The sequence below is a fragment of the Mytilus californianus genome, unplaced genomic scaffold (genome assembly GCF_021869535.1).
Source record: "Mytilus californianus isolate M0D057914Y unplaced genomic scaffold, xbMytCali1.0.p SCAF_12, whole genome shotgun sequence".
In the NCBI taxonomy this organism is placed as follows: domain Eukaryota; kingdom Metazoa; phylum Mollusca; class Bivalvia; order Mytilida; family Mytilidae; genus Mytilus; species Mytilus californianus.
Genome location: NW_026262604.1, coordinates 46,404,604 through 46,420,728, shown reverse-complemented (window position 1 = coordinate 46,420,728; position 16,125 = coordinate 46,404,604). Strand labels below are relative to the sequence as shown.

At 33.2% G+C, this 16,125-nt stretch overlaps 1 protein-coding gene across 1 annotated transcript; it reads left to right on the top strand.

Annotated features, from left to right (window-relative positions):
- Positions 1-1,078: 1,078 nt before the first annotated feature.
- Positions 1,079-12,253, top strand: LOC127721897 (uncharacterized). The gene is made up of 5 exons (XM_052228713.1): positions 1,079-1,227; positions 1,755-1,804; positions 4,218-4,396; positions 9,221-9,301; positions 11,018-12,253. Exons 2-5 carry the CDS (start codon positions 1,792-1,794, stop codon positions 11,891-11,893), a joined length of 1,149 nt encoding a protein of 382 aa, XP_052084673.1. The 5' UTR covers positions 1,079-1,227; positions 1,755-1,791; the 3' UTR covers positions 11,894-12,253.
- The last annotated feature ends 3,872 nt before the right edge of the window (positions 12,254-16,125 follow it).

Genomic DNA, 16,125 nt, shown 5'->3' with positions numbered 1-16,125 from the left:
GTTGACTATGCGGTATGGGCTTTGCTGATTGTTGAAGGCCGTACGGTGACCTGTAGTTGTTAATTTCTGTGTCATTTAGTTTCTTGTGGAGAGATGTCTCATTGGCAATCATACCACATCTTCTTATTTTTATATAAACATCTTAATCTCCATACTAGCCGTGAATAAATTCTGAGAGAATGCTGGCATTAAATAAATATCTAAATTTGAATCGAAATTAAAACAAAACAAAAACATTGTGCAGTCAGATTTAAAACAATTTGTACTTTAAATTCCCACTTAATGATGTTAAGGGAACTGCATTTTTAAATAAATTATTTATAAATGAAACAATTGAAAATAAATCATAAATGTTCATTCAGACGAAATGCGCATTGTTTGTCCCTTCTAAACATGATTATTTTCTATTTTGGATGGTAAAAATAAAATCAATTATTGTTGTGCTTAAAATTTTCTAAAATATCTTGATGTATTATACATTTGATATATTTTTTACCAAATTGAATGCTAATCATGCTAATGGAAAATAACGCTGATGAATATTTCATTTAGTTTTTAAAATTTAGTATTTTTTCAATAATCGTCGTTTCCAATACGGGATGTGCTAACCATTACAGAAGAGCTTATATGACTTTGTCCTGCGTGTTTCTCTTGTTTGTAAAGCTCGTACATTTATATGTTAGAGTAAGGGACGGTTTTCCTAAGTTCATATTATGTAGACTAATGATGAAGACCGTACTTTGACCTATAATTGTTTACTTTTTACACATTGTGACTAGGATGGAGAGTTGTCTCATTGGCACTAATACCACATCTTCTTATTTCTTACCTTGCCATTTGCATGTATTTGGCTTTTGTTTGTAGTCTATAAATACTCTGCTCTAACGACATACATATTAAACTATTAACATGATTAAAGGATTACTGTTAAGTCTTTGTTTTTATTATGGATATTTCATAAACCTGAAGTTCAAACATTAATATTAACAGGTATTTAAACACCTAACGAATTGATCATTATAACGGTTATTGGTATTTAAATATTTAAAATTTACAATCGATAGATTCAATACACAGTGTGTTGACTTTACGGGTGAAAAATTGGAGTATTTTAAACAAAACATTTTAATTCATTTTAAAGTATGCACTACGAAATCTCGTTGCTATAGAAAACAAAATTAATGCGATTAACGTATGGATATGTATATATATATAAACAGTTATGAGGTAAGTTGTGTCTTTTATGGTTTTAACGACAAATATCTAAACAATCACTGATCGACAATGGCCATGTTGTTTTTTAACGTGTAAAAAGGGGGGTGCCAATTACTTATACGAAAAAACAGAATGGTATTTGAACATTTTCGAACATCAAATTAAACATTGATTACCGCAAATAATCAAATAGGATAATTTTATCTCATGTTTAGGCTTTATACGCAAACGATTTCGGATCATAAATCGTGGAGTTTATGTCCTCAAAAATTCAGTCATAAAAAAGGTGATTGTTACAAACAATGATTCATTTGAATGGTTGGTATAAAACTTGTGATCTTAACTTATTAGTCGAATATAAAAAAAATCAATAGTTCATGTACAATAACAAAATCATTGACTTCTATTTTGGTTGCCAGAATAACTACATTTTTGACCGACGAATTCCCAATTGGCGGTGGCAACTGTTCAACTCCAGTATGTTATTTCTTAAATATATCGAAATGCCATTCCTATGTTGAATTTTTATTTATTTTTAGGGTGAATTGTAATATCGAAAGCGCATAAAGACAAGATATGGCTGTAACTGGTACGTACTTCAAACACATGCACACAGAAAGTTGTTTACATCCGTGTCTCTTGATTTTCAGTGAGATCTTTCTGTTTGGCAATCACACTGCATCTCTTATGTTGAATTTTTCTTAATTTTTAGGGTGAATCGTGATATCGAAAGCGAATAAAGACAAGATATGGCTGTTACTGGAACGTAATTGTTGTTTACATCCGTGTCTCTTGGTCTTCAGTGAGATCTTTCTGTTTGGCAATCACCCCACATCTCTGTATTTTTAAAATCGTATACATAAATATAAGAAGATGCGGTATGAGTGCCAATGAGACAACTCTCCATCCAAGTCACAATTTGTAAAAGTAAACTTACATACATGTAAGTACATACACTTATACGACACGTGTGTAGTTCGTAAGGTTTTCGCCAGCAGTTTATGTTTTACAACACAAATGTATAGTCGTGTTCCTTTTGTATCCCATCCCATATTATAAACATAATTTTTTGTTAAAGCATTTTAAAATAAATAAGATTAAAACATGTATAAAATTTAGTTACAAAAACAAGTTTGTCAATTGGAATGGAGTGCCCTAAATAGACATGCTCGAAAGGTATGTCGGTATCATTATACTGACACGAAGTATGTTATTACTGGATTTTGAAATTCAAGCAAAACAAATTTTGTATTTTTTTTTTCTAATATTTTAACGATTCCATTTACAAAATATCACAAAGACATTCCCTCTAGTTTTAGAAGGAGATTTGCAAATATTCAAATGCAGAAGCAACCAACCGACACAAAATAAAAAAAAAGACAGAACGACACACTACTCTAATCGAAAAAAAAAAGCAAAGGATATGGGGTATCGATCCATGACACAAAATCAGTATATGCACAGCAAAAAACACACTAAAAACTAAGGAATTATAGCGCTTTTATTGCTGTTCTTCATATCAAAGTCACAGTGAGGCCTTCAACACGGAGCAAAAAAAAACCTCATCTCGCTGCAAGTTTAAAATGTCCCCAAGCACCTGCTTGAGCGGAATTCTTTACAAAAAGAATTTATATAGACTTTGTAAGATGTAACATCATGCATGCACATCAATATGTCAAGTTCCCAATCGTCTAGAATCTTGACAACATAGTCATAACTTCAATGGTGCCCATGAATGGTCTGGTATGTCACTAACTATTTAATTTTCAAACATTTGGCAGGGTTCATTTAGGCTCCCGTTTTTATACACTCAGTAGAATAAAACAAAACACAGCCGAATCTGCAATAAAACGCCGTACAGAAAGAGATCTTAACTTTAAAGTGTCTGTATGATACAACAGGAACACATATATTATATAAAGCAATAATACATGATACCGTATAAAGAAATTGTTCACATTTTTTTAAGCAAACTCAAAGTATTGAACCATTCGAGATGAAATTACACCGTTCAACATGCTGATATATGCGGCTGTAAGGAAGAGTAGATTTCATATAGGAAAAAGTGGGTGGGGTTTACAGAATAGAGAATAGTGGAGGATAAAATATAGAGAAAAATGGTCCAAAACAATAAAGAATAGAGAAAAATGGGGTGCTAAAATATATAAACAATAACTGCAAAAAATAAAAAATTAGGTAAAAATATACTGATTACAGAAAAGAACAATGTCCAGTATACAGTTATCAAGTAATTACAGAATAGCCATTATTTTTAAAGAAAAATAATAATGAGCGAAAAAAATAAAGAATATAGAAATGAAGGACTCCCCATCCATACCCCAATATAGCAAATGTAGCAAACAGTCTATGAAACTTTAATGTATAAAACCATATTTTAGTCTTTTTTCAAACTTTGAATAAGCGAATTGTCCCAAAAATATCAGACACAACTTTTTTTTAATCAAGAAGCGTTTTATTCTAGTAAATATCGTAAGGAATTTCTGTATTACATATGAACACGTAAGTTCTGAATCAATTTTTCTGTTGTAAAACCGAGTTCTAAACCAACTCTCGCTGTCAGTTTCAGGGTGTAAGTAAGTCTAGATGTGAAGCACAGTCAAGTAATTGTAACAATATTGGGTATTTTCAGTACAGGGTACCATACAGAATATTGAATGACGTTTTCCCATATATATATACATGTATATCGACTAGATGACTAAAAAATACTGTTTATTCAGAAATAATTGTTAGATTTTTATTTATGTGAATAATGCGACTGAGTAAATATCGCAATAATAAGATCGCATTCTGATATCTGAAACATATACAATGTATTTGCATGAAGCTTTTCCTGGAATCGCAACAATTAGTCTCGCATTTTTGTTCAGTCTTCAAAAATCGCAGTAATAAATGCACGCAATAATTTCTGAATTAACAGTAAATAAAATGAAATGATAGAAGTATTAACCAAAACTTAATAAAATCGGTTTCTTTTCCAGAAAAGGAAAGACAGAAATCACTAGCGGATCTTGGTTGCTATGGTTTTTTGTTTGCGATTTGCTTCATTGCATTTACTATTTGCGGGATAATTCTGGCCATCTTCTTGTCTAAAGATCCAGATTGGGATATAAGTGCCTGGTACCAAATTTTTTATGGCACTTTTACACTAGCTCTGTGTGTAAGTACTATTTATTTCTGTTATTCGGTCTTTAAAGTCCTGATATCATACAGGTACGAGGATCTCAAGGGGTTCACATATTCATAAAATAGATAATAGAGAAAAATAGGCGAAAGAATACAGAATAGAGATTAATGGGCTGTTTAAATATAAAGAATAGATGAAATTGGCTTAGAAATCATAGAAGTTCACATATACAAAAAAATAGATAATAAAGAAAAATAGGCGAACAAATAAAGAATATGGATTACTGAGCTGTTTAAATATAAAGAATAGATGAAATTGGCCTCAAAATCAAAGAATACAGAATTGGATGATCTCCAATCATGACCCTCGTGTACATTTTTCTGTTAAAAGGACATGTTTCACTTTGATCTGGTGTAATAATTTGTTGTATATATTGTTATTGTGTAGTACAAACCATCGTATCCTCTTTGTTGACAATGACATATCTTCATTTGAAATAACAATCAGAACCTGGTTGAAGGTTTTTTGTGTCCGTTTAATTAGGTATCGATGACTTTTATTAACATTGCATGTGTGTGAGGTGGGAGGAGGGGTGGTATTTTTTTTAATAATCTTTCGATTCTGAATTTCAGAAGGTAATTGACAAATAGTGTGTTTCCACTGAAAAATAGAAAACAAAATGAGTGAAACATTGGTTTCAAAAATAATTTTTTGCACATGCATGTGTGTTTATTAACAAATAGTTTGTTTTTAATGAAGTCGCCCAATTGTTTGTCTCGATAAAAAGAAAGCATTATTTGTCTTTTGATTTATGATAAATACTCTAGAAATACTGTATCCAACCATCAACTGTAGCTAAGTTAGTTAACTGCATGTAAAAGAAATTTCATTTTATTTTTGCTCTGCTTTCTAAATTATGTGCAATTTTTATTTACTTTTTCCTGATGGTATAATTAAGAAGATTACCAATGAAACAAAGCCCATACCGCATGGTCATCCTGTTAGTAGCAGTTTTGTGTATGCATTTTATTGTGTGCATTTTTATTACGACATTAATATAATTATAACACTTTTAATATACATGATCAAGTCCACAGTTATTATTTCGATTAATGACATGAATTAATGCTCAATTAGTGAAATTTGAAAATGTTATTAACAAACATACATGTACCCTTAAAACGTGAATGTACATTTTGATTACAAATTTGTATATTTAAAAACAAGAGCAGATAAAATAGAATAAATCTCGTTCATGGAAATCCGTATTTCTTTATTAGTTAGCTTTGAGTAACTATGAGTACTCTTAGATCGGTACATTTTTGGTTTTTTTTCTGTGTTTGCTTCTTTCTTTTTTCTTCTATTGTATAGATTTTTATTGTGCTTCAAGTCAAGTTCGTTTCAATTGACCTTTACCGTGTTTTTTTTTTTTTTTTTTTTTGTATTTCTACACCGATGTCCCAGGTAAGGGGACAGTTTGGCTCTCATAAACATGTTTAACCCTGCCACATTCTATATGTGCCTGTCTCATATCAGGAGCCTTTTATTCTGTGGTTATAGTTGGTTGCCGTCTTCCAAATTGTTTTTTTTTTTTCTTTTTTATCATAAATTTGGTTTTCTTTTATGAATTGTTTCAAATCATTTCATTCAGGGCCTATGATATCTGACTATACGATAAACTCATCATAGATACCAGGATTAAAGGTTGGTTTAGTCTACAAAGACTCATCAGTGACGCTCGAATAAAAAAAAATCAAAAGACCAAAAAAAGTACGAAGTTGAAGAGCGTTGAAGTCCCTAAGTTTCAAATGATTTTAACAAATGCAGCTACGATAGTCTATTCCTGGGGTATATATATATATAAAATCCTCAGTATTTCGAAAAATTAAAATTTTCGTAATTAGCTAATTTCTTATTATGACTATATCAACGACAATTCATGTCAACTCAGAAGTGCTGACTACTATAATTGTGATACCCTCGGGGAGGAAACCTCCACCAGCAGTGGCATTGACCCTGTGGTTGTAAATAAACTCATAATAGATAACAGGATTAAAATTGTTTACGCCAGACGCGCGTTTCGTCTACAACGACTCATCATTGACGCTACGCATGGTACGATGTTTTTTTCAATTGAAGAAGGCCGTATTTCAATCCACTTCCTTTTGGTATCATACCGGCGTCACACATCAGCGTATAGCACCGACGTACGCCTGGCGTGGTCAAAAACCATGTACGCTGACAATACGCTAGTAATTTTGGACGCATTCAACTTGTCAATCATATCTTAGTTCGTGTGCACAACGAGCTTTAAGCGTGTTTAGGGCGTACGAGAAGCGTACATACGCGTTTATCGGGCGTTCAAGTAACGTATGTTGGCTTATGTCTGGCGTTTGTCTAACGCAGATGAAATGCACGCTAAGAAGGAAAAACGTCCCTCGAACGTATTTGAAACGCGTCACGGTCGTACATGGGACGATTATCCGTGCTTTCGGCGTGTCTGGGACATGTAATTATGGGGTGTTTCACTGAACTAGTACACATTTTTATTTAGGGACCAGCAGTGGTCCACCTCCTGGTGCGGGATTTTCTCGCTGCATTGAAGATCCATAGGTGGCCTTCGACTGTTATCTGCTCTTTGGTCGGGTTGTTACCTCTTTGACATATTCCCCATTTCCATTCTCAATTTTAGTGTTTGTACTACTTCTGGATAAATATGGTCTTGTAAATTAACGGACATATGCCCTATATAAATGTCAGAGCAAGTTGCGTTGAATGTCAGAATACGTTTTTGATACGCCACGGGTGCGTTTTATACTTTCACGGAGCGCGTAAACTACGCCAGGCGTATGTTACAAACACGCCCCGAATACGTCCAAGTAAAAGTCGAAGTAAAAGTAGAACGATCTTGAGGCGTATACAACGTGCCCTAAACGTGTCTCAAACTTATCTGTAGCGTTTTCCAACGCGCTTGTAACGTATATATTACGTGAGCGTAGCGAACAGGTATACGCTTGAAAAACGCTAGAGCTAGATGAAAATGTTTATGCTGCATAAAAATTTACTGGAGTTAAAGCGTTCACGAAGCGTATACCTTTGCATTTCGACGTACTTTAAACTTATGCAACGCTTGTCTATCGATTGCTGAGTGTTCCTCTTGCGTGCACTTAACGTATACGGACTTTGTCAATTTTCTCTGTACGTCTGGTGCACGTCGGTCTATACGCCAATATGTGACGCCGGCATCAGGTGGAATGTTGTCTCAATATATCTTTATTTCAATATTGTTTCTGAGTTATGGTTCTTACATTATTATTGCTAGATAGGACAACATTGCATCAATTTTTGATAACTTGAAATAAAAAGAACTTTATTTGGTCAAATGTAATCGTCGTGAGTACGATATTCAAATATCGTAATTAGAGGGGGGAAATGTTTAAATGATCTCAATCATCATTGTTTGTATTGTTACTTGTGTAGGTTCTGACAATATTATGGCTTATTTCAAAACAAATTACCAAAGTTTGAGCCCTTATAGATATGCGCTATAGATAACTAAATTCCATGACAATTTTAGCAATATTTGAGAACTTAAAAAAGTAGAACTAGGAAACTTCTTTTTCAAACTTAATTTCAACATAACAATATTTTAACTGACATTTTTGGTTATAAGACGAAATTTGTGCTTTGAATTTGTTTAAGGATTCCATAAACTTACATTTTCTGTGGATAATATACTGTTGTGGTATGTTTCAAAAACTATAAGTACAATTCAGGATAGCAGATGGAATCATCCAAGGCTCCGTGTTAAAGACCGTACTTTGACCTATAACGGTTTACTTTTATAAATTTTGACTTGGATGGAGAGTTGTCTCATTGGCACTCATACCACATCTTCTTATATCTATATACTAGGTCAAATTACCGAGTCATTGTTTCCCATATAGACGTAGAGTATGTCTGGCACGTCCGGCCTGTATTTTTGTTAGATGTATTTTTGCTTCGTATCGATCTGATGAGTTAAGCCCTTTACAACTGATTTTTATAGTTTGTTCTTATGTTGTATGGTTACATCAATGTCCCAAGTTAGGAGAGGGTTGGCGCCTTCGAATTAGTTTAACCCCGCAACATTCTGTATGTGCCTGTCTAAAGTCAAGAGCCTATAATTCAGTGGTTGTCGTTTGTTGCTGTATATCATATTTGTTTTTCTTTCACTATTTTTTACATAAATCAGGCCGTTAGTTTTCTCGTTTGAATTGTTTTACATTTGTCATTTCGGGGCCTTTCATAGCTGACTATGTATTATGGTTTTGTTTTGCTCATTGTCGAAGGCCGTACGGTGACCTATAGTTGTTAATTTCTATGCCATTTTGTCTCTGGTGGGGAGTTATTTCATTGGCAATCATACCACATCTTCTGATCTTCATATTCAATCCGCTCTTTGTTACTTTGATAAAACGTAAACATGGTAAAACCTAATTCCTTGTAAACCTTGGAAAGTACTTGATCAACCAAAATATGTACAAAACACGAACCTAGTTGGGTTTTTGAATCTATCTTATCAATTTGTAAACCAGACAAACGTTGAAACTTCATATTTGTTCAAAAGTTATATGAGAGAGATATCTTATTGGCTACTAAACCACATCTTATTTTTATAAATAATCATTTACTTATCGTCATAATGCTTTTGCACACAACCTCTCAAAAGTCATTTTATTGTAGAAAAGGTTTTACAAGTAACGATCTAGATTGCATTCCTGATAACAATGACTTTTACTGTTGAGACATTTATATTGTAGATTATAGATAATTCAAATTTCTGAATGCATTCAATCTGTGTTATCTTATTTTCAGTCATTAGCGCTTGCAGTTATAACGTTTTGTTGTATCAATAAACACGAGAAAAAAGGTCGACGTGATGAAGTTAGTAAATGGGTAAGTATGAATGTTAGTTTTCTCGTTTGAATTGTTTTACATATGTCATTTCGGGTTTTTTTATAGCTGACTATGCGGTCTGGGCTTTGCCTATTGTGGAGAGTTGTCTCATTGGCCACATCTTCCTATTTTTTATATACATGTAAGAGCGAACATGTTATTTTGGCATCGCAAAACAGCTATTCTAGAAATAATATCAGTCGAGCGCGAGAGAATGTAGAATTTTCGGATCCGCTAGGCAAAGGAAATTTCTTCTCAAGCAAAATTTGTTCACATAAAATTCTTCTGAACACGATTAATGTTGTATTACAAAAAAATGTTAATATACACGCTTAACTTATACATCCGAAATCTATCGCCTATTTCATAGCGTACACGACATCATGACGTTAGTAAAACCGAGCGTATTTGATAAAGCGCACAAGTGATTAATCGTATTTATGAAGAGTTAAAAACGGGGAAAAATTTATGTAAAATATCTAGCAAGAGATGGTCAAAAAAGAAAAATCCTTGTTCAAATACATTTTGTTCCCTGGCGTTGGTGGAATATGAACAAAGTTCGTCTGTTCGTTCCATCAGATACACGAAACATACACAAGCGGCAAAATCTGGTATATGAGCAAGGTGTTGAGAGTCTGGATGTGAGTTTATATCATAGAGAATAATGGTCGAAAAATATAAAGGATAGAGAAAATAGAAGAAATTTCAAATAAAAGATAGAGATGCTAAATTATAAATGATAAAGAATCATTGGCAAAAACTATAAAGAATAGCGAAAATTTATAAAATGCAGATATGACCCTCAAAGCAGACCACTTTTGATAACTTGTAGAAAATTGTTGGTTTTACATTATTGAACAGTACCAATTTAAGTGCACCAGACAGTGCATTTAATTGTGTTTTTCAATTTAAGGCTATAACATGATCGACATGTAACACAGAGTTACGTTCAAACCGGATATATGTGTCGTCTTAATATGCAGTGAGGTATGATCGTCTGCTGTTTGTCGAAGGCTTCATCGAATGAGGTTAAAAAAAACAACAGCAAAATAAAGCGTCGTTCCTTTGCATTTAGTTTTAAAATGCTAGTACTAATTTGTATCATAATTAATTCAAAACACTATTACCCTTTCTTTTACATTATTTCAATTGAACTATTTAAGAAAATGTAAATTGCAGAGCTCTGAAAGTAACTTTCGCTCTATATTGATAGCTTAATAGTCATTCGAATAGATTGAAGAAACCGTCTATATGACACTTAAAGTCCCGTTCAGGTAACACTAGACAAGAGTGTAAAACATTTCTTGTGATGCACACTGTACAGAGGAGAAACTCCATTACGAGTAATGAATAGATATTTATGACGAATGTGAAATTTAAAATTAAAAGCAATACATGTATATACAATATAATTACATATAGAATTCAGTACATAAATCATTTCAATAAGAATGTTTTATTTTAAATTATGTCGAGAGAAATACATTGAATGTCATAAAAAGTTACAAATCTTTGTGTCTTCAAGTTTGTAGATTTTCGGTGACAAAATACATGTGTCAATTCATTACATTTCCCGAACATGTAATCCAACGTTTTACAAATGTACTTGTTTCTCTCATTTACTCTGTTCTTCTTTCGTGGTTTCCTCCTATCTAGGAGCACACGGATGAGACCGATAGTTCAATCGTACTTACTTTATGATTATTTTAATTTCAGGTGAATCATTTGGTGATTGTGTTGTGGATCTCGTTTGTAGCAATATTTCCGTCATGCGCGTTTCTCGGAGGATTTATTTCAGAATCGAACGTGTTCAGTTGTATTAGAAATGTGACAATTCCGGAGGGTGAAGTTCGACTCAGTCTTTGTTCAAGCATTTATAAATCTTCAACCATAGCTTGTACAGTTTTCTTCGTAGTATTTTTCTATTCGATTGCACAAAGTTGTGCCCACAGGAAGGAAAAACTCCTTCAAACGACAATAGAACGTTCCAATAAATCAAGACCTCCCAAAATAACACTTGATAAATCCAGAAATCAACTTGCACCAATACCAAGACCGCCAAAACTGACAAAACGATACAGTGCAGATGCTATACTTTTACGACGAAATCCTGATGAACGAACGACAAAACATAGAAACACTGGTAAAATGGCAAAATTAAAAGCACTGCCTACACAGCTGAAATTCATCAATCTTGCAAAGATAAGGAAGAATCAAATATCCGATCATCAGGAAACAATATCTACAATTCAAAGTTCTAAATCGTCTACCGTTGACGGTAGACCGGTTCGGACGAACACTTGGTCTTTTTTAAGGAAAAATTACAAACAAGCACGTGACCTTAATCAGCCGTATACCTTTGAAGACACCGACGATAATTATGACTTAGAGAATTTGTATAGCACGTATGGCGATGTACATAATACAGGGCCGCCATTGGCACTAATGTCAGCGGAACATGTACAATCACAAGCAAACGGAAACCTGTATAATAGTTCAAGGCAACCACCTTTATATCGATTCAAATCTGTAACCGAGATACCAGACGGAACTCCACCTTCTTACGAAGAGGCTTGCTACCCACGTTATTGATAAATGCATGGAATTTCAGAGTCGTCACCTTGCAGATTAACCAATTAAATAGACTTAAACAGTTATGCATACAAACATCAACTAATTCCATGGCAAAAACTAGACAGAAAGTCAATTCCTACAATTACTACCATGAACATGCGCAGTAAACATCACGGTGACTGGAGAATGTCAAATAGCTTAAACAAAATACCTATTAACAATAGTAAATATTCAATAATATTCGAGTCAGTATTATTATCAGCTTATGAATGTCATTTTTGTTGCATTTTACAACAACAAAAATATGTTTTCCAATATAAATACCTCATGAAGATGTGATATTTTTTTTTATAATTCTGAATTAAAGTTTTAATTGTTTTTTTTTATACATTTAAATTGATCTGGCACTTAAAATATACTATTCCCAGAATTGATAAAAGTCTTTAGTATGAAAGAGAGAGGGTCAAAGACTAGTTTTGTTTTACATTACCAGGAAACTAGCCATAACATGTAAATTCAAGACGTAATTTTATCTAATCTTGTTTTACTTGTTCCATTGGTGTTATATTTTAGCTGTTTTCAGTGTTCTGATGATTCAGTTATATTTTAGAAATGAATGCTTCTTTTTTGTAATTTTATTGGGGTGTAGAAGTGTATAACGAAGCACAATTTGTATGAAGCGCGGCCAACACATTTTTTGCTTCCTGTCTCGGCTTTATTCTTCCATTTTTATCATTATCTTTTCATAGTATTGGTTCTTGTAGAATATTGATTTCATCTGAGTGTGGCACAAATAGATTGACCATTTGGGGGCAGATCTAACCGATATAGGAGGGTCTGGATGAGGGTCCTTCATTTCTATATTCTTTAATTTTTTAGGTCGTTTGTCTCTATTCTTTATACTTTTTGCCCTTTATTCTCTATTCTGTAAACCCCATCCCCACCCCATGTAGGGTAGCGGGATCGGTTTTAATTCGCCTGATGATCATTTTGATTGATTGTTTGTAATTGTGTTAACGCCATTGTCACAGGCGCAAAGCAACCGTACGCAAAAACTCAGTTGCGTACACATCGACAATTTGACAAAAATAGAAATATGGTTAATATAGTAAGAATAAAACTAAATTAAAAGTAATAAACCAAGTTACTAAGTATTAAACAAACATGTTAATAATCACTTTGTAGCTATATTCCGTTCCTGAAACTACTCTGTTCATTTACGGAACCAGCATCGTGATTATGTTGCTGATGTAAGCAATTACAATGGCCGCGTCCTCAGGGTGTCAGAAAACAATTGTCACGTCTTCTATTCCTCCTTACCCTGGCATCTTTTCTGAAGATTTCAAAACAACTGACGAAATAAAATATGACGTTCTAAGGAGACCATGGACAACGATTCATTCTTATGATTTTCCTGTGAGGTTTGTATAGTCTAAATAACATACGTCGTCATAACAGTTTTTTTAAAACAGTCCAGCCAACATGCAACGTGTTCGCCGTTTGTTTTTATTTGACGATAAACGTATATTTACTTTTTTATCTTACGTTCGGCAGTGGAAGACGGGCTGTCTCGTTCAACATGTTCCCCTAATTTAATTATACGTGCTTCGAGATTAAAATTGTTTTTTCCATGCTTCGAGATTTGAAGTGCTTGTTTTCATGCTTGGTAAAATTAAAAGACTCGTTTTGAAAGTTGATAAAAAGAAATCGGAAATAATTTGATGATTTTCCTTGTAGATTTCGGGATTTCAAACGTATATAAATATATACTGGCCAGTAATAGGTTTCCAAACTATGATACGCATTTGTTATAGTACATTTTTTATCATGCAACGTTCATGGACGAAATTATTTCACGTTCATCATGAAATTGTTATTCCTTCTTTGTATTTAACCACCCCCTCCCCCTTAACCGCCCTTTTAAACATTAACTAACTAGCAACGAATATTATTTTATTATTTTTAAGTTAATTTAATAGTGTTAAAGTATACAGACTAAGGTCTACAATCAGACAAATGGAAGTGTCATTTGAAAAACTTCCTATGGGAAATACACTTTAAAGTAGTAGAAGAGTAAATTATAAGTAAATAATTAATAGAGATAAACATGACACTTTATATTTGAATCACCTCGCGACAAAATTTCGAGGGGCATATTGTTCTACCCCTGTTGGTCCACTTCACATTAGAAAAAAACAAATTTCTAAGCCAACAGTACTTGTTTGTTTTTCTCTAATTTCTTTTCAAAAGTTGACTTGTTACTCATGAAAATAAAATTTCCGTGAGGTCATTTTAAGTCCCAGGAAATTGCGAGGCCCAATTTTACCACTCTTGCTTATATCGTTGCGGCAATTTTTTTTTTTTTTTTGATTGATCGACCCAGAGTACAAGGAAAGAACCACCGTCCTTCAGCAGGAAACTAGATACGTCAATAACGATAGGAGTCGAACGCACCGGCAACGATTCTGGGTCATCGGTCACCCATGCACCTATCTTGATTAGAAAATTAACGTTAATCAAACGTCATATAAAATCATTGGTTATTTTCTTGGTAATAATATAACAGTTTTCGCCAGATCTCATTGTCCGTTGTAGTCTGTAATGTATTGGTATTATTCTTTATCTATATAAAAATAAGTAAATGAGATATGATTGCCAAAGAGACAATTCTCCACCAGAGACATATATATCTATGTTCTTTAATGAACTGACATTGATTGAACTAAAACTAGTGCTAGGGATCGTCTTGTAGTTAGGTGTGAACTTTATAATCTTCGGGTTTAAAGCATCATAATACCTACGATATCAAGAACATGGATATAGGCGTTCATCCTTTACCTAGTGTTCTGTCACGTCTATATAGTGGTTTTGTTCCATGAGAAAATATATCAAAAATCCCAACCTCCATAGTCTCCATGTATCCTGCTCGCATCGATAGGGAGAGATCTTTAGTTTGTTTCCGAGGTAGGTCAAACTTTAGAATTTAATTTTGTGATTTTGCTTCTTCCCCGTTCTATATTTTCTGTTGTAATTCTGAAGTATAAACTTCAAGGTAGATGCGTACTAATGCGACTATACAGTGCAGGAATATAATAATAATTCACAGCATTTGTCCGATTTTTTCCCTTTTAAATTTGCACAACTGAATTTAATTTCATATAGAGCGAAATGTATGTGAAACATGTACAAAGTGTTGACTAATTTGAATATCGTAGGTATATTTTCTGATTTTCTTTTTCTCAATTCATAAAATGTTGTGTCCGTAATTCTTTTTTTAATTTTTTTTCATTTGGCTTAAAACTTGCGAAACTGAATTCAATTTAATATACTAGTATATGGCAAAATTTAAATCAGAAGTACAAATCATTAAGTATTTTAAATATCGTTGGGAAATTTTGATAGATGAAAGTGTAATAAACTTGAGATCATAAATGCATAGATATAACTTGAAACAGACCCCTAACTATTTATTGTCCTCAGCCTAACGAGGATTGTTATACAGACCTTAATTTCTCGAATCGCAGCAGCTAGGGTTAATGAGATGGACAATAACATTACGTGCTATGATTGATCGTCAGAAACTAGAAAGCGATATACATAAACCATTCTGTAATGAGGAGCTTTCAAAGCTCTGGACCGCTATACGTGATAAGGAAAAGTTTTTCTTTGACTGTAATATGAGACCCAGTGTAAAAAGGACAAGGAGGACAGAATTTCAATTTGCACAAAGTGAATTTGGGCACAAACTTAGATGCTACGAAAGACAATATAAACAATCATATTGTGATGAAATAGAAAGCATGACCACTAACAATCCCACGAGTTTTGGGCGAAAATAAAACGTCTAGGACCAAGAAAAAAATAAAAAATTCCGATGGAAGTGTATGATACAAACGGCGATATTTTAACTGATGAGACTGATGTTCACGATAAATGGAAATCCGAATTCGAAAAAATGTACAATAGTGACACTGACGGAATTGAATTTGACAGTGCATTTTATGGATTATGCAACGTTTCATAAGGATATACTAAGAAAACAATATGTTGGACCCATTATATCAGAGCAAGAGAAACTGAGTTCTATTATAACACTTGAAGAAATAACAAAAGTTGTACACACAGCGGAAAACGGCAAATCAACCGGTATTTACCAAATTCCATATGAGGTTTTGAAATTTCCAAACGTTATTCAAGTTCTTCAATGTTTATGTCAATGGATTTTTGAAACTAGTATTATACCCTCGATT

Excerpts from the sequence above, each read along its gene's own strand:
- LOC127721897 (XM_052228713.1), top strand. Across the intron at positions 4,397-9,220 it reads CTTTTACACTAGCTCTGTGT|TCATTAGCGCTTGCAGTTAT; the intron begins GTAAGTACTATT and ends TCTTATTTTCAG. Across the intron at positions 9,302-11,017 it reads GTGATGAAGTTAGTAAATGG|GTGAATCATTTGGTGATTGT; the intron begins GTAAGTATGAAT and ends TTTTAATTTCAG.